Below are 24,654 nucleotides of genomic sequence, written 5' to 3'. Positions count from 1 at the left end.
GTGCTGCTCTGTCCCTAGAATGTGCATGCAATATTAAGCTGCTGTTACCATAATCAGCTGCTAATGGACAATGCCATCAATTAATTTAATTAATAAATGAATTGATTAACCTTTTTTAATTGACATGAATACGATATTCTCATTTAAATTTGTGTGTGTACGAATCAAAGCTACAATAACATGTGCTTAACATATGTTAACTTGTACAGCAGCAACTTAACATTTAGTGTGATACTTATGCTTGAAATCTAATTTAGTCAGGTGCTCATATTTCAGGGAGGACTAGATTACCACAGATTGACTTTGATAATATATCTGTTTCGGCTGGTCTCTTAGCTCTCAAAAGTGACTAAAAATCTCTACATACCAAATCATATATACATATATTAGTATGTTACCTCTAACAAATCTACAGTTCTCAAATGGGGAACTTCCTTTGCCAAAAGGAATTCAACTATTTATGTAGTCAATTATTAATCCCGAGAGAAATGCTAAATCTTATTCAAGCTGAACTCCTTCCGACTCACTACGGCGGTCCATTCGGGTCACTCACTGAGTGTGACTCGTATTACTTCTTCTAGACATTAGCCTGACTGACTTGAACGGATCTCATTGCCTCGTTTAGCGCTCGCCAGCATATTGTATATTTTATTCTTTCCCCCCCTCTAATTATTTGCAGCCGTTGGGAGCTACAACGTGTCCTAAACTGTTCCATCGCTTGGACAGGCGGTCATTCCGCAGACAATGACAACAACAACAGCAATAGCAACACTAATTGCAACAACAACTGTTGGAGCAATGGCTAACTGTACAAATGCCAGCTGTTTGGCTCTGTGGTTTTGCGGTAGCTCGCCAGAGTTGGCTTTTGGGTGGTTGTGTCAGGAATTCGTTTGTTAATTATCTGCTCATGTTATTGTCTTGTGGCTGCACCACGCTACGCTGCGCCATGTCACGCCATGGCACGCCGATCAGAGCAGCATCCCGTAACTCCCACACACACACACACACACACACACACACACACAGACACAGTTACCTTTCACTTGGGGAATTCATTTACATGTGTCAACCCACGCTGGCATTTCCGTCGTAATTGCCTTGCGTAATTTCTTCCTTTCATAGCTACACTGATAGTTCTCCATTTGCGATCGCCTCTCTACGGCTCTTATTTATAATTGAAATAATTTTGAGCTTTGCAGCATCAGACCTTCATCTATATTTATAAATTTTCTACAATTATTTTGAATTTGACATGATTCTTCAATTACTCTCTTTGAATGCTTATATATTTATTCAGTCCTCTTCCATTTTTGAGTATTCTCATCTGTATTTGACTTCCACTGCAATTCATTCTTCATCGATTTCCCCATTTTCATATCTATATCTCTCTTCTCCTCCCATCTCTCTCTTTCTTTTTCTACAATTATTTAAAATTTATTTATTTATTCTTCTTCGATTTCTCTCTTCTCATATCTATTTCACTTTCTCTAAAATTATTTTGAGTTTCATTGATTCATTCTTCATCGATTTTCCCATTTCCATATCTATTTCTATTCCTCTATGATTAATCAGAATTCAAATCTTATTCTTGTTCAATTTCTCTGTACAATTCTTTTGAATTTCATGGATTCATTCTTCTTCGATTTCGCCCTTCTAATATCTATTTATATTCTTCTACGATTCTTCACATCTCTATCCCTATTCTTCTACAATTCTTTTAAATTTCATGGATTCATTCTTCTTTGATTTCTCTCTTCCCTTTTCTTTTCATATTCCTTTACAATTATTTACAATTTTATTGATTCATTCTCTTTACATTTTTCTATTCCCTTCTTCTATCTATATTTTTCTTGGATTATTTTGACTCTCTCTTCCTCAATTTCTCTCTTCCCGTCTGTATTTATATTTTTCTGCAATTATTTTGAATTTCATTGCCTTTTCCATCTGAACTAGTTTGAAAACATATTCCCATTTATGTGCATATGTCGATATTTAGATATTTTTCTTGAATTCCTTTCATTTCACAAATCCTTGCCTCCTCTCCTCCTTCTCTTTGCTCTGCGTATTCTTTTTTGTTTGTTTTTCTGTAATGCGCATTTAACGATTTTTATTTCATTAATTTCTATTCATTGGGCTAATGCTGTTTCTATCTACCTGCTGCAGTACCCATCCATTCTACCTGTTCGTAATCCACTTTTTATTCGCGTTTTCCATTTCCAGTCTGGGCATTCAGTTCCCATTTCGCTGTCAGCTGGTCAACAGGTTGGTGCCGCCCATTTAATCAGCCTTGGGGTTATGCCAGCTCGCAATTGAAGTGCCTGTGCTTCCCCGTGTGTGTGTGTGTGTGTGTGTGGGTGAGTGGGTGGCTGTTTGGTGACACGTCTATTTATAGAATTAAAGGGCAGCATGCGTATCTCCCCTTCTGTGCGAGGTGTCCGACGGCAGCTGTGGCTGCGAGCATTGACAACTTAACGGAAAATCATTTTAAATGCTGTTGGCATTTGTGCCGCCTCCACTCGTAACCCTTAACCCCACAACCCCACAACCACACAACCCCACAGCTCCACAGTCCTACTACCCCAGTCCCAATCAACAACCACAGAAGTTTTGTGCGCTCTCGACCACAAATGAAATTTCAGTATCTGTTTGCAGCAGATAGTGGACGTAGTGTTAAAAATTCACCTGCATTTACAGGATGGCAAATGCGATGCAAACCACAGGTTCGAGAAGTGGGCCGAACTCTGCTGTGGCTGCGGCACAAGTGGACAAGTGGGCAAGTGGGCAAATATTCCAAGTGAGTTAGTCTGTCGCAGCTGGACTAAACTAAATGAGACCACATGAGGTTTATAGTTGGCTAAAACCGAATAAATTAGTATTGAGTATAGACAGAGATGGAGTGATTGACGGCTTAAGCTCGCTAATTAACATGGCCTTCAGCTACTGTAATATATCAAGTCGTATACCCCCACCTCTAATAGATTCTACAATTATTATTCATTCAAATATGCTCATTAAGTGTTGTTCTATCGATAATTCATTGACAGTAGCATATTGGGCATATAAAAAATTACATTAGCAATCGATAGTATACTATCGATTACACGCAAGGAGTCTACCGATATTTGTAACATTTGATCATACTGTTAGTGGTAAACTAACATAGATAGCAGACGATAACATAAGTTGATATCAATATTGATCGATATCGTGGGCAACCCATGCCATGATTGTTGTTAGCATTATAGTTAAATGATTAACTAACGTCTATTTAACTTTGATATCCGATAGCTGTCAAATCGATAGTGTTGCTGTAATTCTAACGGACAGCAATTCTAAGCAGAGTCTGATGCTATCGATACCATATATAACAGATGCCTTGTTTGCTGACTGAACCTCTGATATCTGAACACGTTATCTTGTTAAGAGTCTCACACTGAATTCTTATCACTATTGCCGTAGTGATGTCGATTTCGATATCCGATAGTCCAAAGCTAGCTATTCTTAAAGTTTTACTTTCTTACAGTAACAATAACAATAATATCGATATATCGAGCTAGCAATTAAATTCTTCTCTAATAGAATATTTGAATTTAAGAACACTTCGTGTCCGATAATTTGAAAAGCGATATTTTTACAATGTAATTCTCTTATCGAAATGTTTCATTTGTTCTACTTACGCTGCGAATTGGAGCGCCGTATTATGTTCTCAAGGAATGTGTTCTGCGGCGCAACCAGTCCACGTCGTCCGCCAGGCATTTTGGTGCCTAATCGTTACGCCGCGTCGCCGCCCTTCGATGCCCCTTAGCTGGCACCTGAAGTCCTCGTCAAACAGCTGCGCCTGCGCCCGCTCCGACAACGGCAACTGCAATTGGACTGTGGATGGATGGATGTGGCTGCCTGTTTGCGTTTAGTTCACGTCTCGACTCGCTCTTGTGCTCTCGCTCTCTCTGTCGCTGTCTCTTTCTGTGTGCTTTGCCCGCTCGATCGTTGGGCATTCGCTTAGAGCTGCAACGCGTCAACGGCGACGGCGATGGCGACTGCGACGTTGCTGTGCAGCGCTGCACTTTGGTTGCGCTGACCGCCCGCCATTTTGTTCAGATCACTAACGACGCACGCACACACTTACTCACACGCACACACACACACACACGCGCAACGCGACGCTTGGGATTTCTTTATTGCTCTTGCTTTGCTTTCTCCAGTTGATATCGTGTGTTTGATTCTTCTGGTTGCTGTTGTTGTTGTTGTTGCTGCTGCTGCGGCTCCTGCTCCTTGTCCTGCTGCCGTTGCTGTCGCTTTTCCTTGACCACTTCACACAGTCTTATCGGTTGCATATGGCACTGCAAAGAGCAACACATAAAATGTAGCATACTTTCGAGCAGCTGACAAAATAAAATCCTTAGGGGACAAAGGCGAAATGGAGAAATTTTCTTGATGCTGAAATAATGCAATTTCTCTTTACTTTGCGTTATTTTTACTAAGAAAACGAAAATGCAACAGCAGCACGAGGTGGACTCAAGAACTTAAATTTTGTTCAATGTGTTATCTATTTGATTATGATTAAAGCGATCCCCAACGATTTAGGCAATCATTTTTAAAAGTAGATCATCAGGAAAGGGAATGAGTATAAAATATCATGTTTGCCTTTGTGGTTTAAGAGATTGCTGCAATGATAAACAGGTTGATAGACAGTTCTACACATGGACAGACAGACAGTCAAATGGACACAGAGTTAGATGTACCTAGCTCGTCTCCAGCTCTTGTACTTCCTGAGATCGACGCGTGCAAGCATACGGACAAACGGGCAGGGCTATATCGATCTGATCAAGAATACATATGAATGTATATGAATGCTTCATGGAACGCACCTCCTTCTGGCTATTACATACTTTTCAGAAAACCAATATACCCTGATTTCTTATTTTCAATGGGTTCAGGGTATAAAAATGAGCAGAACAAAATACAAAATTTAAAGATAACATTATATATTTGTGAAAGATAAGAAAAAATGAATAATAAATGTTAAGGATTAAAACATCTCTTGCTTATTCCAATAGTGCGCAGAGAAAGATTTTGATAGCTGAAACTAATCTGATAAAGTTGCGATTACGTAAAATTCCTGTTTGCAATTTCATAAGACACAAATTAAGTATAATCACGATTTACCCTTAGGAGGGAAGTAAAGAAATTCGCGACTAAGAAAGAGAAATTCGTGAAAATAGCCAGCGACATGAAATCGCGGGCGGCAAATCACATAAGACGCCGCTCAACATTTTCTTTTGTTCGATTTGCTGGCCCTCCCCTACTTTGGCACTGTGAATGGGACTTATGCAATGCCCGAGTCGTGGCTCAGTTTCAGTTTCGCTATCCTTATCTCTGTCTGTCTACCTCTCTCTGTCTCGCTCGTCTATCGCCATCGCCTTTTCGTTCATTTAATCGAATTGATTTTGTGTGTGCATTTATGCAGAAATTGTGCAAATCGAGCGCAAGTTACGCAATTAATTATGAAAGCAATTGTCTTTCAGGTTACACCGGGGCGTATACTCAATCTGTTAAGTACAGTGCGAGCCTGACTGCCCATTCGAGTATGTGGCCAATGCGACAACAGCACTCAGCTGCGGCTTTGACCAGTGCATCATCTGCATCCATATACTATGCAAAGTGCTTGTATCAAAAGATATCTCTCACAGCTGCCGTCGCTTTGTTAGCTTAGAATCACATTCATTTCAATTGGGCAGCATTGATGCGAAGTTTACGTCTGAATGCCAACCAATTCCATTACGCTCTATATACCCAGGCACTGCGAATGTGCCTGACGACTTGAATGGCCAGCAACAAATATCTACACTGAATACGGTTTCTATATAGTATTACTTCTCACATTGAATGGGAATTCTTCGAAATGCTCTGCCTCCTCTGCTTGCTGTCTCCCTTACTAAGTAAACTAATTGTTACTTTATGCAATTAAGTATTTATAAACACCTTGATGGATTAAAGCTGCATATATTTGGCTGATTGTTGCTTGAAATTTAACTGTGGAGTAGATTTTTAGTAAGACCCAAACTGTGATCAACTTAATTTTAAGTTGTGAAATGTCTTTTTACATGAATTTCTCTTAAAGTCAACTTTTTTATAATAGCAATTTAAGTTTGTTCAGCTGCTTAGAGCAAGGTCTTGAAACTTATTTTAATGTTACTTTCTTTTTGCATATATAAAACTTTATACTATAATAAAATGAAATTTAAAATTGAATAGTGATAAGTAAACGCCTGTTGATTGATTATTCCTAAGCCAAGTAGTACTTTCCTTTCCATTATAGCTCAGTAATTGTGCTCTTGAGATATCAAATCTGAATAGCTTAAGAAATATGCCTATTAATAAAATAATAAATAATGAAACGAAAGACCTGTGAGACCATATTTGAGGGGCACATCTGGCAAGCCTATATCTTTTGACAGAGACGGGCCCAAAACGCCGTACAGGCTCAAGGTGGTTATTTAAGATACAGTAGAATCCGGCTATAACGACACTCAAGGAACCGTCGGTATATCCGGAAGAAGGTTTAAACGTTTAAGTTTGTTTATTTAATTTTTTTCGGGTACCAGAATTTTCGTTGCAGTAACCGTAGGAACTCAATAAACGGAGTCTTTATAACTAGATTCTATTGTATATCATATTCAAAAAGTCTACTCAAACCAAATTAAATAATTACTATCGTCAACATCAAATTTTGTTTTTCTCTTTTCTTCTTCTTAAAAAACAAAACACATAAAACTGCACTGATCTGTCAAATACGGATAATCTTGTATAAATTGGTTTAACTATGTTACTATATAGGATAGCTATTGCACAGTAATCCCCGTTGCTTAAATGACTGCTAGCATCAATGTTAAATCATTTGAATATATTATACAGTAAGTAATTATAAGTAATAAGAGCAGAATTTGTAATTGGATTCGCAGCAGCGGTCAGTCTCCCTGTGCTCGACCTTCCTGTGTTCTCTGACTGTAGCTGTGCAAATGAAGAGTAAAGGCATTACTAAATTGAAACTAATTGCGAGCAGTCGTACTTTGTGTTGCTAATTCCGTGAACAAAGCAGCTACAAGTTGCAAATTATGATATGCTGGCGCTTATGGTAAGAGAATTTTAGTGTTGTAAAGTTTAATAAACTTTTCTTGTATAAAAAAAATTGAAAATTTTTACGGAAATTTTTTGACATTTGTATGAATGGTCATCTTATGCGAAGTTCATCTTTATGAACAAGTAGCCTGTATAACAGTAGTATAGTACAGTACATAGTCTTTATATATTATAACAGAATAAACACAATCCATGTTCTTTCGATAGAAAAAGATTTTTGCAGTGATGCTCTCGCCCTTCGACAGTAAGCATGAAACTACTGCAGTTGAATATATTCGATACTTAAAGAGATCAGTCAAATCGCTCATATGATCACAGTTGTGCAATGTCAATCTGTCAATCTGTCGTTAGCATGGATTTCTGATCTTAAATCAGCATGCAGCCAGCCATACGGCAACTGGCACAAAGTGTAGTTACTTCGATTGTAGTAGACTTGAAGAAGTCAACGTCGCGTCGGCGCCAGCATTCGAGACGCTATTGCAATTTCGAGCTTAGTGCCATTCATGCAGCATCAAAATAAAACCATAAACAGGGTAATAAAGCAAAACTATTTGGTTTTATTGCACCCTGTTTTGTATATCATTTATTTGAGCTGCTGTGGCCGTAGTAGTAAAACTCTAAAATGAATACGAAAGGCAACCGCATGATGAAATACGAGTTTCTAGTTGGCCAGCCAACGGACGTAACGTAACAATTATCTCCAAGTAATCCAAGATGTATCGAATTGGTTTAATTACTGTGATATTTACGTATAATTAAGAGCTATTGTGTCAATCAAAGGTGTTGAACACAAACTATCTAATTATGGTATCTAATAAACGCACATGCAGCGCAATGCAACTCGATACAGAGACAGGGACAGAGAGAGAGAGAGAGAGAGAGGGGGGGAGAGAGGGTGAGCGAGTGAGGTGCATTTGAGAGCGGCGAACAAGGAAGGCGAGAGGAGGGCAGGGAAGGAGAGCGGGAGAGACAGAGACACCCACAGACAGAGACAGACCGAGACAGAGGACAGAGACAGAGTACAGAGACAGAGACAGAGACGACAGAGACAGGAGACAGATACAGAGACAGAGACAGAGACCATAGAACAGATACAGAGACATAGACAGGAGAAAACCGAGACATAGGACAGAGACAGAGACATGATACAGATACCAGATACATTTATACATAGACAGATACAGATACATCTACATATATCAGATGACGAATTTAGTACCTATACATATACATATACATATACATATACATATACATATACATATACATATACATATACATACATATACATATATACATATACACTTACACATACATACATATACATATATGAACTGACTGCTCTGAGCTCATTTGAGCTCATTTGAAACTTGTGCGCTACACGCTGGACTTGGCTGCAGCGCCCTCTGTTGTTTATTATTCCTACTTATGTTGATGTTGTTGTTGTTGCTGTTGTTGCTGGTTGCTGCTGTTAGCTGTTTGCTGTTTGCAGTTTGTTTGTTGTTGCTGAGCTCAGTAATCTTTAATTTCATTAAAATTCAAAGAGACGCAGCGACAGGTCCGCTGCTCCGCCCGGCTCATTGTTGCCGTAGTCGAATGTAGTTAGTGCCTTATTAGAGAGCGCGCACTTTGCCGGTCGAGCGCTCTCAGGCATTCATGAATTTCAGGCTTTAGTGCGTTGGCTGACGCGATACGCTGCTACCTGGAGTCGAGCTGGCAGCTGGATAAAAGAAAGCAATGAAGCTGGGCCCCACGTGGGAGTACATGGGGCGAGCAGGAGGCGAGCACTGTTAGCTGCTAGCTGCATTGCAAATTTAGTATGATAAGGCAGCCAGAGCCTGACCCAGTTTAAAACTTGGGTCAAGAGTTGGCTTATACTGCCCTCATTGCAAATGGCCAAGAACAGAGAGGCTATAATGCTTTTAAGATAGCTTATAAAGCAGACAAAAGGATGCGGCCAAGTAGAACTTTGAGACAGCTTACGACTTGAAGTTTTGACTTGGAAATAAGATTTCCGCTTTATGCTGGACAAAGCTATGTAATATCCCTTAGATTATATAAGGCTATAGGGCTCAAGGCATATTCGGATTTATGTATTAGCCCTTGCTGAAGGATTAGTGAACTAGATAATATTATCTAAATTCAGAATATCCAAATATGAATGTAATAATAAATATATCAACTAATAATAAAAATCGTTTCAATCTGGGCAAAATAACCTTAGATTGAGTCTTGCTAGCCTTACAGGGTATCAGTTAACCGAGCATACTCGATTCGGGTGATTGGACTTGTCATTCATATAAGGAGCAACAGGACTTGGGGCAGCTGGAGCAAGGACAACAAGAGCAACTGCAAAATATTGGCCGTGACGTCATAGCGATAGATTTTTGTGTCAAAAATTGGTCAATATATCAAACGGGGCGTGGCACATGCCTTTAAATGCGCCCACGAGGACACGACAGAGGGAGAGAGAGAGAAAGAGAGAGAGAGAGAGATAGAGATTGAGATAGCGCTGTTGGCCGATGGTAGAGGCAAAGGGTAGAGCAAGAATTGCTTGCAAAACCACAATTACATTGGCTCTGGCTTTGGCCCGGATAAACATTGACGTCGTTGGGCGTCGGATTGACTGACGGACGATGCGACGATTGCGCCTGCGACGTTGACAGGCAGCACGCGTCAGCGTTTGCCTTTCAGTTCTCACCTGACCCCAGCTAAGTGGTTGGGCCAGCTCCCAGCTCCCAGCTCCCAGCTCCCAGCTACCTCATGCTGGCATACATTTTAATTTGTTACGGCGCTCAGCCAGCTACCCCGTGCCGACCTACTGTTCTTTTTTTATGGCTCACTTAAGACAGCTCATAAAAATTAAGATGAGTGCCTCTGACCGAGCGGACAAGTGCAGCAAATGGAACTACAAATTGCTGTGAAGCTAGAAAAGTCGAAGATTTTCTAGGAGCTAGGTAAAATAGCCCATCCACTGTAACCCTGCCCGGGCGAAATGAGATTCCAGCTGTGTCAGTGGGTGACCCTCAGGCTTTCGAATCTCTAGAACGTCCAAGCTTTTTATTAAAAAGCTTCTAAGCTCTTCAACTGGAGAGCCCACTGCGCGAGTGAGTCATCTGGTGAAATCACAGTTTTCTGCTTAGGTGAAGACTTGAATTCATTTCCGCCGCGTCAAATGAAACGAAGGGAAACGGGAGCACCTGAGTGCATTTGCAATGCATTAGATATTTTGTCAGCATAAATTACAAACACATATATCGAAAACTTCACAGACTAAGTAAACGGTATCATCGTTGATCTCTATTCAGATACTGGGCATTCAATCAAAAGTCGCAGATCTATTGTCAAGCATTGACATACGCTCATAAATGTCTTATCTCTTATTTCCATGGCGGCTGTGAATGCTTATCTGTAACATTACCCTGCTAACTTTACGTAACCAAACAGGAATTTCTAGTATCTTTTATTCAGCAAGGGAGAAGTGAGATCCATGCCTTAGTCCTAGCAACGAGAGCCTTCAGGAGGTAAGATCAATACGATTTCACACATTGAAATAGAATCTAAAGATTCCATCTCTTGTACTCCTCCCTAAGCTAGCAAGAGGTAAGGTCAATACGTTTTCCTAATAAGGATTCCATCTCTTGTACTCCTCTTTAAGCTAGCAAGAGGTAGGATCAATAAGTTTTCCCACTGAAAATTCCATCTCTTTTGTTCCTCCTTAAACTCGCCAGAGGTAAGATCAATGCCTTTACCCACACAGCAGTCGCATTTAAATTTTCCCGTTTCGTGAAATAGCTAATCAAATCAAAGGAATAATAACTGCCACCGATTTGGTAGTCGTGCACGCTTTAAGAGCTTGCTCCATTGCCCACTTTGGAGTGAAAGTCGGCGTCGGCTAGAGCTCGCTCGCCTTTCGCAGCGTGCACACATTTAATTTCCGCCGGGCTTTAAATATTAATAGAGTATTCGCATTATTTATGAGAGTTTGTCATCAAGTAAATGAAGCAGCCAGAATGCCGGCTGGCTGGCTGGCGGCCTGGCTGCCTCGTTCCTTGGCTACTTGGATGGTTGGCTGGTTGGCATCAAACATCGGGCAGCCAACCACCCAACGTGTAGCTCAGCTCTGCTCCATTAAACCTACACAGCAACCTATCATCTTCAACTTCATGTTCATCTTTGTGAGTCTCACCTTTGGCCACTTCTGACGTTCGAAGCTATTTAAAAATTTATGAACTTTTAGGTTGTTTCGCTCTGTTGCTTTGCTAGCTGCCGTTTCCCAAAGAGCCACGGCCTCCCAGTTTTAAGTTGTCTATTGAAGTGATGCTGGATATGCAAAGTGTTTTTTTTTATTATTATTTTCGACCGTGCACAGGACCCAAACGGAATACGATGCCAAGGCTGTCGAACGAGTAGCCTTTTCTTATTACACTTTTCACTTCTGTTGGGCCTAGCTTCGGGAGTTAAGTTTGAGACATTAACTGAAATGGCCGTTAGCTCCTTGAACTGATTTTTGTAAGGGAACGAGCCAGACAACACTTTAATAAGCATTTCGGAAAGAAAAACCCGCTTAGCTTGACCTAATTCAAGTCGAATTCCTTATTCCTTATTGAGTGGCTCAGATGTCCTGTTCACTTTCTACTGTCGAAGTTGGGTAGGAAAATTCTGAATTGGGAAGTTACGTTTCTGATATTAAACGAAATGGTTTTCGCTGTTGCAACTGATTTTTATTACATATAGCCAGCACAGCCCGTCTATACACATGGGAAGTCATATTGTTCGCTTTGCTCAAAGCAGTTCCATAAGCCCTTAAGCTACGCTTGCCTGGACTCCTGCCACACTGCACCACCGCTGTTGCTTAAAGCTGGGGCATTACCCTAAATTGTCTCAGCTTTAACTGCACTTGACTAATTACTTGATTATCCGATCCTAACGAAACTCGTTCGTTGCATTTGGTTAGACCTCAACTTTTGTCCAGGTCATAACTGGGTTAAGGCTCATCACATTCGAGCTCAACTGGGCTCGACTGTCTGTCAATGTTTTTGAATGCCTTTCCAAGTGTGTGTGTGTGTGTGCCCCCTCTATGGTATGTATGCTGTTGCATGTGCAACCGAATGCAACAATAACATCGACATTACCATGCCTCACTCAGTCATCTCTCCATCTCGCTCTCTCTCTCTCTCTCTGGCTGTTTTCCCGGCATCTATTTTACAGCAGTTTTGCGCTAACCAGGCAACAATTGTAATTGTTGTTGCTTTGACATAGCTCGCAGCATCGTGCTACATAATATGGTTTGCTTATTTGTTTTGGCTTTGCCCCTTTGACCCTTCGCTCGCCCAACAGCAGCCGCATACACAATTGTTGCAACAATTACACAAAACACAACTCAGAAAACAAAGAGCTAACAAAGACAATGCTTTTATCCTCTATCTCTCTCTCTGCCAGTGTGTGTGTGTGTGTGTGTGTGTGGGCGTGACTACGCCCTGCTCGAGGTTAGGTGGCATAACGAACAGCGGGAATGTTTGGCTAGGGAAAACAGTTGGAGCCGGAGGACTCCAGAGCAGCAGAAGACACAATGTATACGTAGATGTGCTTTGAATTTATATCGATGCGGATTGCATATCTCTGAAAGGCTGAACAGGATGAGCTAACTCTGCAAAAGAACGGCAAGTCGATGGAAAAAGCAAAGGTTCGGTTTACTTCAAGCAATAAACGGACTATATCACAGTTTACATTCACTAATGGCACAGAGACATAGGTATGGCATACCAAATGCAACTAGTCCAGTCGCATAACGAACGCTTTTCTCTGTTGCCTTCGACCAAACAATACAGAAGCCAAAAGCTGACACAGACAGTGGAATGGAATGTGTGTGGGGCTTATTGGAGGATTGCTTCGATTTGGGAAATTAATGATTGAACTGAACTCGCTTACTGAATGCTGTTTAGGTCGACTAGCGGTAGAAACACCGAGGGACCAGTCGGTAAGTTATGCAGTTATCTGTCTGCTAAAGTTGGTACGACTTTGGCACCGACTGTTGTTCAAGTTGTTTATGGAGCCAGCATTAGCCATTTGAGCTGTGGATCCCATTCGAATGGTTGCCCTGGGCTAGGTTGCGCCTAGCTAATTGATTGACATTTCCGGTCGCTTGCACGACCAAAGAAAAAGCCCAAACTAACAAAGGTTCCGTGCCTTCTCTCTCACCCTCTACTTCGCGCGATATATAGATATATATATGTTTATCATTAAATGTATGTATGTATATGTATGCATAAATATGCGCATAACTGTGTGCATTGGCATATGCTTAACCTTGATTGTGGCAAGACGGCACTCAGGCCTAGGGTCTGGATTGGGTTTCTCAGTCGACCCTCTGTCTGTGTGTGTCTTTGTGTCTGTGCGTGAGCTGCTCGGTTCAACTGCCTTGGGCTTTCAGCTAAGTAGGCCAGGCATTTGATTAACCAGCCACGAAGTGCCGCAAATAACGAAAGTTGAGGCCAACCCGAGGCAGTCATACTCTAGAATATATAATACTTGGGGGCGCTGAGCCTGGAAGTTGTATTGGAAAACGTGACGAAAAAAATTTCCGAAGTAGGGAATTTAAATAATAAGCATAAAAGGTCTATGCATTGAGCAAAGCAATTCAGGAAAGAGTTACTAGACTGCCAAGTCCAAGTTTATTGGCTTATCATCAATATGGACTAAGATTATGATTGTTCTAAGTATGAGGAGATTCAAAGAGAGAGAGAGAGAGACTAAATTCCTAGCACAGTGACATTAGGTAAGGTCAGGAATGACTCTGTGAGGGAGAGAGAGAGAGACTTAGAGAGAAAGGCTAAGATGAAGGGTATTGGGAATCTATAGCTCTACATAACAATGCGAACTGTTTGTAGAAAGAACGCGAACCCCTAGATACTATCACATTTAGCATTGATTTAGTATGCACAAATGAACGTTTTGGGCGGCATTAATATTTATCGAGCTATTCATCGGCAACACACGTCAAAGTTAATTTGGCAACTGGCACAAGTCTTTAGCCAGAGCTAAAGAGGTGAAATAGTTGCGTTCTTCAGTCCTATTTAATTTGTGAAACGTTCCACTGACTGAGCTATTAAATGATTTGAAACATATTTGGCTAAGACATTTTATGTCGCATTCGGACACGCACAATGGAATCAATCACATGCTCATTCGTTTAAGCTACTGCTCTATAAACGACTCATAAATCAATCAACTTTACTATGGGTGTCGAGCGTATGGATGGATGGCAGAAGATGTCCTTTTCCATTTGGAGGCAATGTGAACGGCAGCCAAGTGGAACGGTCTGACTGGTCAGTCAACCAGTCGAGGCTTATGCGGGGTTTGAACTTGCGTTTCGGAACGTGATTTGACTTGATTTAACTTGATTTGATTCGATTTGATTGTTGCGGCGGCTTATCAGCTTTTGGGTGTCCGCACGCTTCGATGCACTGCCGCTGCCGCTGCAGTCCGCAACGCGCCCAGCCACGCCCCATGTGCCGTACCGGTCCGCCCCGTTCGGCCACAGTATCGATTCGCTTTGGCCCAGGGCCCCTTGTGTGCCGTGCACCTATCGTCTCCCTATCCAATTAGAACTGTGCCCAAAACGTGCAGAGCAATAAAACACATGGACACACGAACCGTCGTTGCACACCTGGCCAAGTCTTTGCACCTTGCTGCCTAGCTTGCTCCCTTGCCCCCCTCCCTCCCGTCGAATACAGCGCACGCAAGGTCAGTGCGGCGCACGTAAGTATGCAACACATAATTTTCTCTTGAGTTCTTTTTCTTTCTCATTGCTGCAGCGCGAAATTGCAAAACGTCATTTCGTTTCAGTTTCAGTGTCTAACACGACGCCACCCACCGCCCACCGCCCACAGCCAACAGCCAGCAGCCCACCGCCCCTTCGACCTACCACTGCACAATCCGTGCCCGGTTGCCCGTGGCCCGTGGGCAACTTGCCACGGACATGGCGTTTCTTTGCATGCAACTTCTTTTCATTGGCCTCAGCAACATCGTATTCCGTATCCTTGTGCTGTTTGCCACCACGTGCCACGCCCACCACTTGACGCCCCAGTTTTGACGCCCGAACGACAAGCTAAAAATAGCGCGCGTCATACAGCAGCCAAGGGTTGACGGCTGCTCGAAGGCGTTGTGGGCGTGGCCGGTGAAGAGTTTGGCTAGCACTGTGGGGCGCACTCTTTGAAGTTGCGAGAGCGTCAGCTAGACGCTGACGCGATGTGCTGCCAGCCCCATAGGAGCCCTACGACCGAAAACCTAATCCCAAATCGAAAATCGAAAGTGTGCCAAGCACAGACAAGAAGAAGAAGATGACGACGACGACGACGACGAAGAAGAAGCAGAGCAAATGGCAACACAATAGAAAATTGTGTCATAAAAACTTTTTCGATTGCGCGAAGCGGCGCGACGCGCCAGCAAAAATGAAACCAAAAAGGCAATGAATGAGAACTTGCTGTGAAAGAAGCAGAAATGAGAGTCATCCGATAGTGGGGCAGATCTCTCGAAACAATATTTAGACAAATTGTTCTCATGGGAGCTGCACTAACTCATAGTAGATGCGGAATTACGAGCACGTTCGGTCAACATGATTGGAATTAATTGTCATTGCTATTAGCATTATCGATATATTAATTAGTGCTATTTGGATTCATCTTAGCATTATAATTGATTTTCGCGTTTGCATTAGCAAAATAAAATTAGTATTAGCATTAATATTGATATTAGTTTAATTGCAATTGCCACCACATTTCTTAATATTACAATTTGAGAAACTATATTAGTTAATTTAATCATTAGTATTAGCGTTTGCATTGTCATTGTCATTGCCATTGTCATTGTCATTGTCATTGTCATTGTCATTGTCATTGTCATTGTCATTGTCATTGTCATTGTCATTGTCATTGTCATTGTCATTGTCATTGTCATTGTCATTGTCATTGTCATTGTCATTGTCATTGTCATTGTCATTGTCATTGTCATTGTCATTGTCATTGTCATTGTCATTGTCATTGTCATTGTCATTGTCATTGTCATTGTCATTGTCATTGTCATTGTCATTGTCATTGTCATTGTCATTGTCATGTCATTGTCATTGTCATTGTCATTGTCATTGTCATTGTCATTGTCATTGTCATTGTCATTGTCATTGTCATTGTCATTGTCATTGTCATTGTCATTGTCATTGTCATTGTCATTGTCATTGTCATTGTCATTGTCATTGTCATTGTCATTGTCATTGTCATTGTCATTGTCATTGTCATTGGCATTGGCATTGGCAAATGATAATCGTAGATTTGATTCAGATTAAGTCAAGTACCTAAGCTACTTTATAAGGTCGAATTTAATAATTTGCAAATATGTTTTATGTATTTTAGGAAAAATTAAATACTTTTCATGATATTAAAACTCGCTTTAAGGCCAATTAAAGCATTTACATTAAGATACATATGTTTGTGCACAAACTCTGTAAGTTTCATGTCGAAACGCCTTTGAAAGAGTAAACGACAGCAACGGCCGCAGCTTTCATGGAAAAAGTTGGAAAAACTTCAGAACTTTGTCTTGTGGCTGAACTGATGATGGAAGACGGAGGAACGGAGAGTAGGAGAGTCGCATGCTGAAAGGAAGGACTTCGACATCGACATCGACTTTGACTTCGAATCGAGTTCGGGTTCGACTTCGACTCGGGCACAAGATTGTGCTTTGTTTTAGTCGAGCTACCATATTTACTTGTCATGTGGCTAAAAGCAAAGGCTCACGCCAAAAAATATTGACACAGTAAGCAAGCGCGCGCACACACACACACACTCACACACACACAAGCACATGAATAAGGCAAACAATGGGCCAAAGTAAGGCAAATACGAGGCACGACAAATCGCAGGCAACAACAATGGACGCCAGTAGAGGCAACGGCAGCAGCAGCTGGAGAGGGGCGGGGCAACAATGGATAGAGGGGATTGTAATAGTTTTACAGCGCCAGCCGAAAAGTATGCTGCGACTTTTGGGCACACGACTGGCTGGCGTCTACAGTTTGGCAGGCACTGTTGCTTGCTCCTTGCTTCTTGCCTCTTGCTGGCTGCCATGTGCTTTAATTTTTAATTATACGCCGCGTCGAGCACTTGCCGACTCCGTTAAAAGCTTGGCATGCCTCCACACAGCATCCCCACCTCCGATACCGCCCACTTGCCGCCCTCCCATCCCTCTCATCCATTCCAGCAGCGGGCAAAGTCATAAATTAATGCGTGGCGTGTTGTTGGCTATTAAAAGCAATGAGCAAGCGAGCGCATGTGAGCGTACAAGCTGCTTAGGCAGCAGCTCTCTCTCTCACACACACACACACACACACACTCACGCACACACACGCACATTACGTATTTACATAAAGAAAAAATAAAGCAAAAGAGCAAAAAGCGAAGACCCGAATAAAAATTTACATATTGCGCACGTGCTTGACCGAGCGACGCTGAAAAGTATGCTACAAAAATAGGCGACATGACGGCGGCGTCCACGCACAGTGGGCCAAACGCAAGCTCTTTGTTATTGAGCCTCACAGTTGATTGCATTGCCACCTTGTGCACAGCTCAGAGCATAGATCCAAGCACTAGACGGAAACTGGAGCTCTGATGATTCAATTGCTCCAAATTGTCCAAGTGAAAAAGTTGAGCCACCCAGAAATCTGAGCCACTCTCAGCGCACAGCGCTCTCCACTAGAGTGTGTGCGTGTGTGTGTGTGTGTGCAATGGCAGCTGTCAAACTTAACAGCTGTTAATGGAAAAGTTGTGGACTAAGGTCCTTGAAGGTGGAACAAACGTACTCTCACGATGAAAATAGTAGGTACACTGAAATAATTTAAGAGATTCTGTGATAACTAATTAATTTTTGGTACTATTGAATACAACTGGATGGTAACTTTGAGAAAACAATCCGGCAATATGATGCATATGTATAAAAGCATATATAATCAATTCATTTAAAGTATGTTTAAAATGCGTTTTCAAATTTTCAATCTTTCAGACTATACTTCACAGGATCATATAAAGAAAAAGTTTCAATTTCAGTTACTTCAAACTAAGCATTTCAGGTTAAATACAGTCAACTCTCGATAATTTGTACTCCGCTAAAACGCGTTAAATCCAAAAAAAAAAATCCCATCCCATAAACTCTAAGTTCTATCCCCAAAAAAATCGTTCTCTATAATTTGAATTTGTCCCCTTGCCATTTCGAATCATCGGAACTCGACTGTATTAAACAAAATTCTGTTAAAAGTTAACATTATATTGGAATATTTGAGTTCATTATTTGAAATCTGCTTGAATCTCAGCCAAGCTAATTTTTTGGGATTACTTTTAAATAGCCGGATGTTTTGAGTTCCAGTTGAATCCATAAATTTACAAAATATAACTATTTATCTCTATTTGGCATTTCCCGAACATGGAATAGAATATAATGCTACAAAACTCTATCGAAAGCTGTTTACATGGAGTTGATCAACCTGACAATAGTAGAGGAACTAAAAACTCTCAGACTCTGTATATCTCTAACGATAGTCTAGAAATTAAAACTATATCAATATATTATATACTGAATTCCCTTATTTATTTCTCTATTTAATCTCTTGAGCTAAAATATTGATCCATTTTTTACAGCACTTTCATTCAATAAGCAAATGTTCAATTTAGCTCGTTAAATTAGTTGATCTGGCCCATGGTGCGGCGCGCCGCAAATGGCCCGGCTCAGCGCTATTCAAACTGTCGCTCCGGGGTTTGACAGGCGCTGTCGATCTATACACATGTGTTCGTGCCGCTGGGGAGCCATAAAAGCCAGCCACTGGCTACGAGGGGGCGCGTCAGCTAGAGGAGGCGTGGTCATGTATAGACTGTTAATAAACATGTTTTGATACGGCTGCCGCAGCAGCAGTGGCAGCGGCAGCAGCAGCTTCGACGATATCTTCGGGCCAAGCACTTAACACAAGGTCAACGAGGACAAGGACAGGACATGCCAAAAACGGCGGAGGTCAGCAGGTGGTCAGACACACGCCCACACCTCTCCCCCTCACACCCACCGCTGTGGCATGCAACGACATGCATGCAAGCAGTAGAATAAGAGAGAGAGAGAGAAAGAGAGAGAGAGAGAGAGAGAGAGAGAGAAAAAGTGTATGTGGGATAGGAAATTGATGGAGGCGTCGCGCATTTAAGCAGGATGCAGGAAGCAGGAAGCGGCCGGTTAGCTGTTGAGCGCTGAGAGGAAACGGAAGGCAGATGGACTTTCAATATGGCCAACGGATATGGCCAACAGCCTGCAGCCAGCCTGATTTGTTTTTGCGCCCTCGGCACACGTGACACGTGACAATTGTATGAACGAAAATATGCATGTACCAGAGCAAAACACCATCCCCACCCCCCACGTCAGTCCCATAGCCCCACAATCCCCATTCGCATATATATCAAGTCCATAAATTGCAAATATTTGTGGCCTCATAGCTTTGCAAGAATAGGAAATAGGAAATACGAAATGGAAAGGCATATGAGGTCAGCCATATGGCGAACAACATTTTCAATTACAATTCGGTTTGATTGTAGCACTTGGTATTGGTAGTACAGGTCTTGGGACTCCCGCAAAATATGGAGAATTCTTAGAAGTGGAATAACAATTGAGGTAATTGTCTGCCGCATACTTTAACTGCTTGACAATTGGGGGTCTTCTATCTCACATATCCTTAAATCTCCCTATATCCTGAACTACTCTACTATATATATATCAAGTAAAATCCGCAATTACATATGTATATCTCTGAGTGGCGCTCAAATTGTTTTTGCCGTATAATCCATCAATTTTGATCTTGACAAGCGATTCTCCAACTTTGTTTATAAATCCCAAAGAGTTTAGGCAAATTTTGAAAGTCATTCGTACGAGTTAATTTCTGCTGTCTCTAGCATGTCTGGTGAGAAGTGAAGTGAACATTTCTTTGTCACTCTCCCTTACTCCTCTTTTTGTCTTCCTGTTTCTCTCCCTTTCTCTCTCTCTCTCTCTCTCTCTCTCTCTTTAAGCCAGTGCGACATGTAGCAACTCAATTTGGGCGTGCGTACATTTCTAGCAGTCATCGTAGATGAATGGACAACCGAATTCCGTAGGTTCCATTGCCATCTCCTGCCGTTGGCCGCCCAAGCAGCTGCCGCCAGTCGAAGCCTCCTAATTCGTCCCAATTCGTGGGATCCAATCTCATTGGCCAAACTGATTGATTGGCTTTTGGGTTTCGGCTCTTGATGGAGCCTCGCCGTATGTGCTCTTGGCTCTGGTTATGCAATAAATATACATGTTCGATTCAGCTGGGGCAAGGGTAACAGTTAGTCTAGGCATTAGGGCCTCGGCTCGGGTCGCCTATATAGACGAATCAGTCAAGCAATAAGCGTGGGCTACACTTCATTAGGCACAACAACTGTCGCACACACACACACACACAGAGAACCACACATACACGCACGCACGAAACGCATTTACGAATTGTCATATTAAATATGCAAAAAGAAATCGAAAACGTTTACTAAGTGAATGTGATGCAGCGATACCCTGTAAACTGAAGTGGCAATGGGATCAAAGGGTGAGAGAGATAGAGAGACAGCTATAAATGTCGTATAAGCAATATATTAATTAATATATTCGATATTTATTGACTAGACAGAAATGCTAATGAGATAAGGGAAGGCAAAGAAACCAAGTAAAACTCTTTCTATATCTACATAAACTGAGAATGTTATCGACTTTATTCAGTAGAGAGAAATGTTCATCAGATAATGAAATAGTGGTCATCTAACATATATCTCAGTCCTACATATTTTAAATCTTAGCTTCGATAATATGGAAGATTAAAAAAGTCGATATTTATCGAAAAAAAATTATATATAGAGATCAGGTTTGATATCGTTTCGCTTTAATAGACTTGACCTTTTATTTGTTTGTAACATTCTCCATATTTCCACTACTAATCAATATTTAACGACACAAATAATTATGATAAATATCTGATATAAGTTAAATATAGACTAATTGTGCATGAAATATGATGTGGATAATTAGATATCGAGGTTGATATCGAGCTTGATATCGATTTCCTCTACTTTTGTAACATTTTCCCCATTTCAATTGAATATTCTGGAACATTATCCTTATTACAATTGAATATTCTAGAACATTAATCGGCAAATCATTGACTTTTCTTTTTGGATCCAAGGTTTCGATATCCCCAGTATCCAGCCAAAAAATATAAAAAAATAAAACCTATTGAAAATGCAAATAGAGACTTGTATATGCCGTTTCAAAAACACTACAATAATGCAATTACCTAACCTCATTTCAAGTGTTAATTTCGCAGTCAGATGCTGAAGGGTATGCAAATACGCAGAATAGCGGGTTTTGCTGGCAATATGAGAGCAAATATACACCAAGAAAAAAAACATGCGAAGCGAGAAACGCCAACAACAAATTTTCATGCTGTTGCTGTCACAAGAGTTGGATTTTTTTTATTTTATTTATTTATTTTATGTTAACAGTAAAATAGCCTACCAAAAGAAACAACACCCACACACACACACACACATGCACGCACGCACACAGACACCTCGCCTGCCTTTCCCCATGTCCTGTCCCTACTTGCTTGACCCATCATCCAGTTTTTTGCTCTCTTTCTCTCTCTTGTTTTTGTTGTTGCCCATAGATGTGCTTGTCATTTGGCTTTTGCTTTTTCTTCTTTACTTTTTTGTCACTGTGCTTGTCACACTTTAACACACACACAGGCACACACACACAAACACTTAAACACGCAGGCGCCCCTTTTTTGCAATTGCTTTAAATATTTAAGTAGTTTTCAGTTTCAGTTTCCTGTTTTATTATTCTCTCATTTCGCTAACCGCACACACACACACAAACACACATACAGCACACATACACGCACATAGACACACTTGTAAGTCTGTCTGTGTGTGTTTGTGTCACGTTGCCTCACACTCAACTGCGCTGCTGGCGTCGCTGCCGCTTTATTTGCCTGCTGTCATTCTTCTGCTTTCTCTAGTTCTTCTGCTTCTTGCTTTTACTGTTAACCCTTTTGTATTTGTTAGCCACGCAACATTGGCGCACTTCATTCAGCTGCAGTGGCTGCCAAACTGTACGCGTGTGGTGCGGTTGACACTTATGCAACCGCAACGCCGCTGCACCACTGTCTACGTCGACGTCAACGGCAGCGTTGGCAGCGACTCTCTTTGATTCTTTGTTGCTGTTGCATAGTTTTTGGCTGCACTTGAAAAAGCAGCAGGCGACCAATTGTTGTTGCTGTTCCTCTTGCTGACATAATTGTGCTCTGTGCGTGTATGCATACATATATATATATTCATATATATATTTATAAATATATACATATATATATGTATATAAGTGCCTCTGTGTGTGTGGTTGTCATTCCTTTATGCCTCAACAACTGACACACATTTCAGCTAACTACAACAACGAAAGCAGTCGAAGTTTTTGCTTTGTATCTTGCTTACATTTTTTGCCAAGCGTCGCCGCCAGCAGCGGCAGCAGCAGAACTCTCTAAGACAACAATTACAAGTGTGTTTATGCCTCTCGCTCGCGCATTCACGCCATGCGTAACTTTCGCACATTACGCTTGGCGTCGCCGTCGACGTTGACGCCGCTTTTAGCGGCGAATTTCAAAAAAAAAAAAAAAAATAATGAAGAAAAAGTAAAAAGAAGCAGGAGCAGGCGAACTCAACTTCATTACACAATACATGAAGTACTCAACCAAAAGAGAGAGAGAGGCAGAGTTCTCTGTACGTTTGTGTGTCTGCCTGCATGTGTGTGTGTGTGTGTGTTTGTAAGTTAGCGGCAATGGCTCTTTAGTGATTACCTTTTGTTGCTGTTGCTTTTTGATTGCTTTTATGTGGATAATAATAATGTATTCCTTTTTGCTTTGCTTTGCTTTGCTCTTGCCTGGTTCTTGCTTTCTTGTTGTGCTCTCGCTGTCTTCCACTTGTTTTGGTTTTTCCTCTAAATTTTTGTGTTTATTTTTTCTTTGCTTTTTATATTAATTTTGATTACTTGTAACGCGTATTTCGCTTTTCACTTTGTTTTTACTTTCCACTATAAACATAAATATAATAAATGTAAAAAGATAGAAAAAAATATATATATGTATGTATGTATACGTATGCATACATATATATGTATGTACATACATATATGTACATACATATACATACATTTATATACATGCATATATTCAATTTATTATATTTTTACACCGCAAAAAAAAACGTATGCAAATATTGTGGGAGTGTAACGGGAAAAGGGTTCGGCTATGTGCAACAATTGCCGACTTAAACGTGGATTTGGCCAGGTTTACAGGCTTCAAGTCCGCGCCACTTTTTTGGTTATTCTGTTTTATTTGGTTTTTCTTTATGTGTTTTCAAAAAAAAAAAAAAACGTTTAAAAAAAATACAAAAAATTTTAACCTAGTGCACAAGAATTGAATTTTTCTTATTTCTTTTTATTTTATTATATTTTTTTTTGTTGGGCAACGCTTTCAGTGTAGGAATTCGCTTGAGAATTGGCTCAAATACGTTGCGCGCGGCTACGCACCTAAAAGTAGACTACGAACCCGTTACGAACTCGAGCGGCGTCGAGCCCTCAACTCGCTCTCGCGCTCTCCACCGCTCTTTGAGTCGCGCGCCCACTCTCTTTGAAAGTGGATGGAACAGCTGTAGGCAAAGCTGCAACTCAAGCTCAAGCTTGAGCTGTGCTTTTCGGTAGCTTTTGCCAGCTGTTCGGTCTGGTTCGCAACCACTTAACGAAAGCTCAGCTTGCGCTTTTTCTGGGCTAGCTTTGAGCTAGCGCCATCTGGTGTTTGTCAGCCAAGACTTGCGCCTGCGCCACTTGCAAATTTGTTTTTTGCCTTGTCCTAGGGTGGGTTTTACCTTTGCATTGGGGGTGGCAAAATAGCCCCAAACCAGGGCCCGAATCTGTGGGCCAGTTTCAAGAGACGCGTAGGCGGCAGCAGGCGTGCAGCTTGGCCAATAAACCGATTAAAGACTTATCGATTAACGATTACTACGTGTGGCACCTGTGGCAGCTATGCAAAGTTATATACATACATACATATGTACATATATTTATACAATATATATGTAAATATGGATAACAAGTGTGAAATTTGCTAATTCAATTGATCACTCAACAAACACTCTGCAGCGATCTTAAAACAAACAGTAATTGATCGAGCCTAAAGCAAAACACGGTGAATACTGTATTTACATACACGCATGCAGACGGACAGACACATTCCTGTAGACATATGCGCATACTTACACACCCAGCATACATTCATACATACATACATACATGCAAAAGAAACCATATGCAGCAAACACAACACTCAGCATTCGCAAGAGCAGCGAAATCAAGAAGAAAAACAACAACAACAACAACGAGAGCAAG

The 24,654-nt window shown here is 41.2% G+C and overlaps 1 protein-coding gene across 16 annotated transcripts in view; it reads right to left on the bottom strand.

The window, feature by feature from the left end:
- eag (potassium voltage-gated channel protein ether a go-go) overlaps nt 1-23,835 on the bottom strand; it is a 69,711-nt gene extending 45,876 nt beyond the window's left edge. For 15 of the 16 annotated variants that reach the window (XM_018108586.3, XM_018108590.3, XM_018108587.3 and 12 more), the window contains exons 1-3: nt 23,673-23,834; nt 23,069-23,301; nt 3,678-4,340 (exon numbers count right to left, since the gene is read on the bottom strand). In XM_018108586.3, coding sequence (XP_017964075.1) covers nt 3,678-3,756 — 79 coding nt within the window. In that variant the 5' untranslated portion in view covers nt 3,757-4,340; nt 23,069-23,301; nt 23,673-23,834. Of the gene's footprint in view, nt 1-3,677; nt 4,341-23,068; nt 23,302-23,672 lie in introns of all 16 variants that reach the window. The other variant, XM_089265022.1, reaches the window with a different exon arrangement.
- Between the last annotated feature and the right edge of the window lie 819 nt (nt 23,836-24,654).

This window comes from Drosophila navojoa, chromosome X (genome assembly GCF_054131105.1).
Source record: "Drosophila navojoa isolate 15081-1374.11 chromosome X, UAZ_NAV_1.0, whole genome shotgun sequence".
NCBI classification, from domain to species: domain Eukaryota; kingdom Metazoa; phylum Arthropoda; class Insecta; order Diptera; family Drosophilidae; genus Drosophila; species Drosophila navojoa.
The sequence above is the reverse complement of the archived record's forward strand: the minus strand, read 5'-3'. Positions and strand labels throughout refer to the sequence as shown.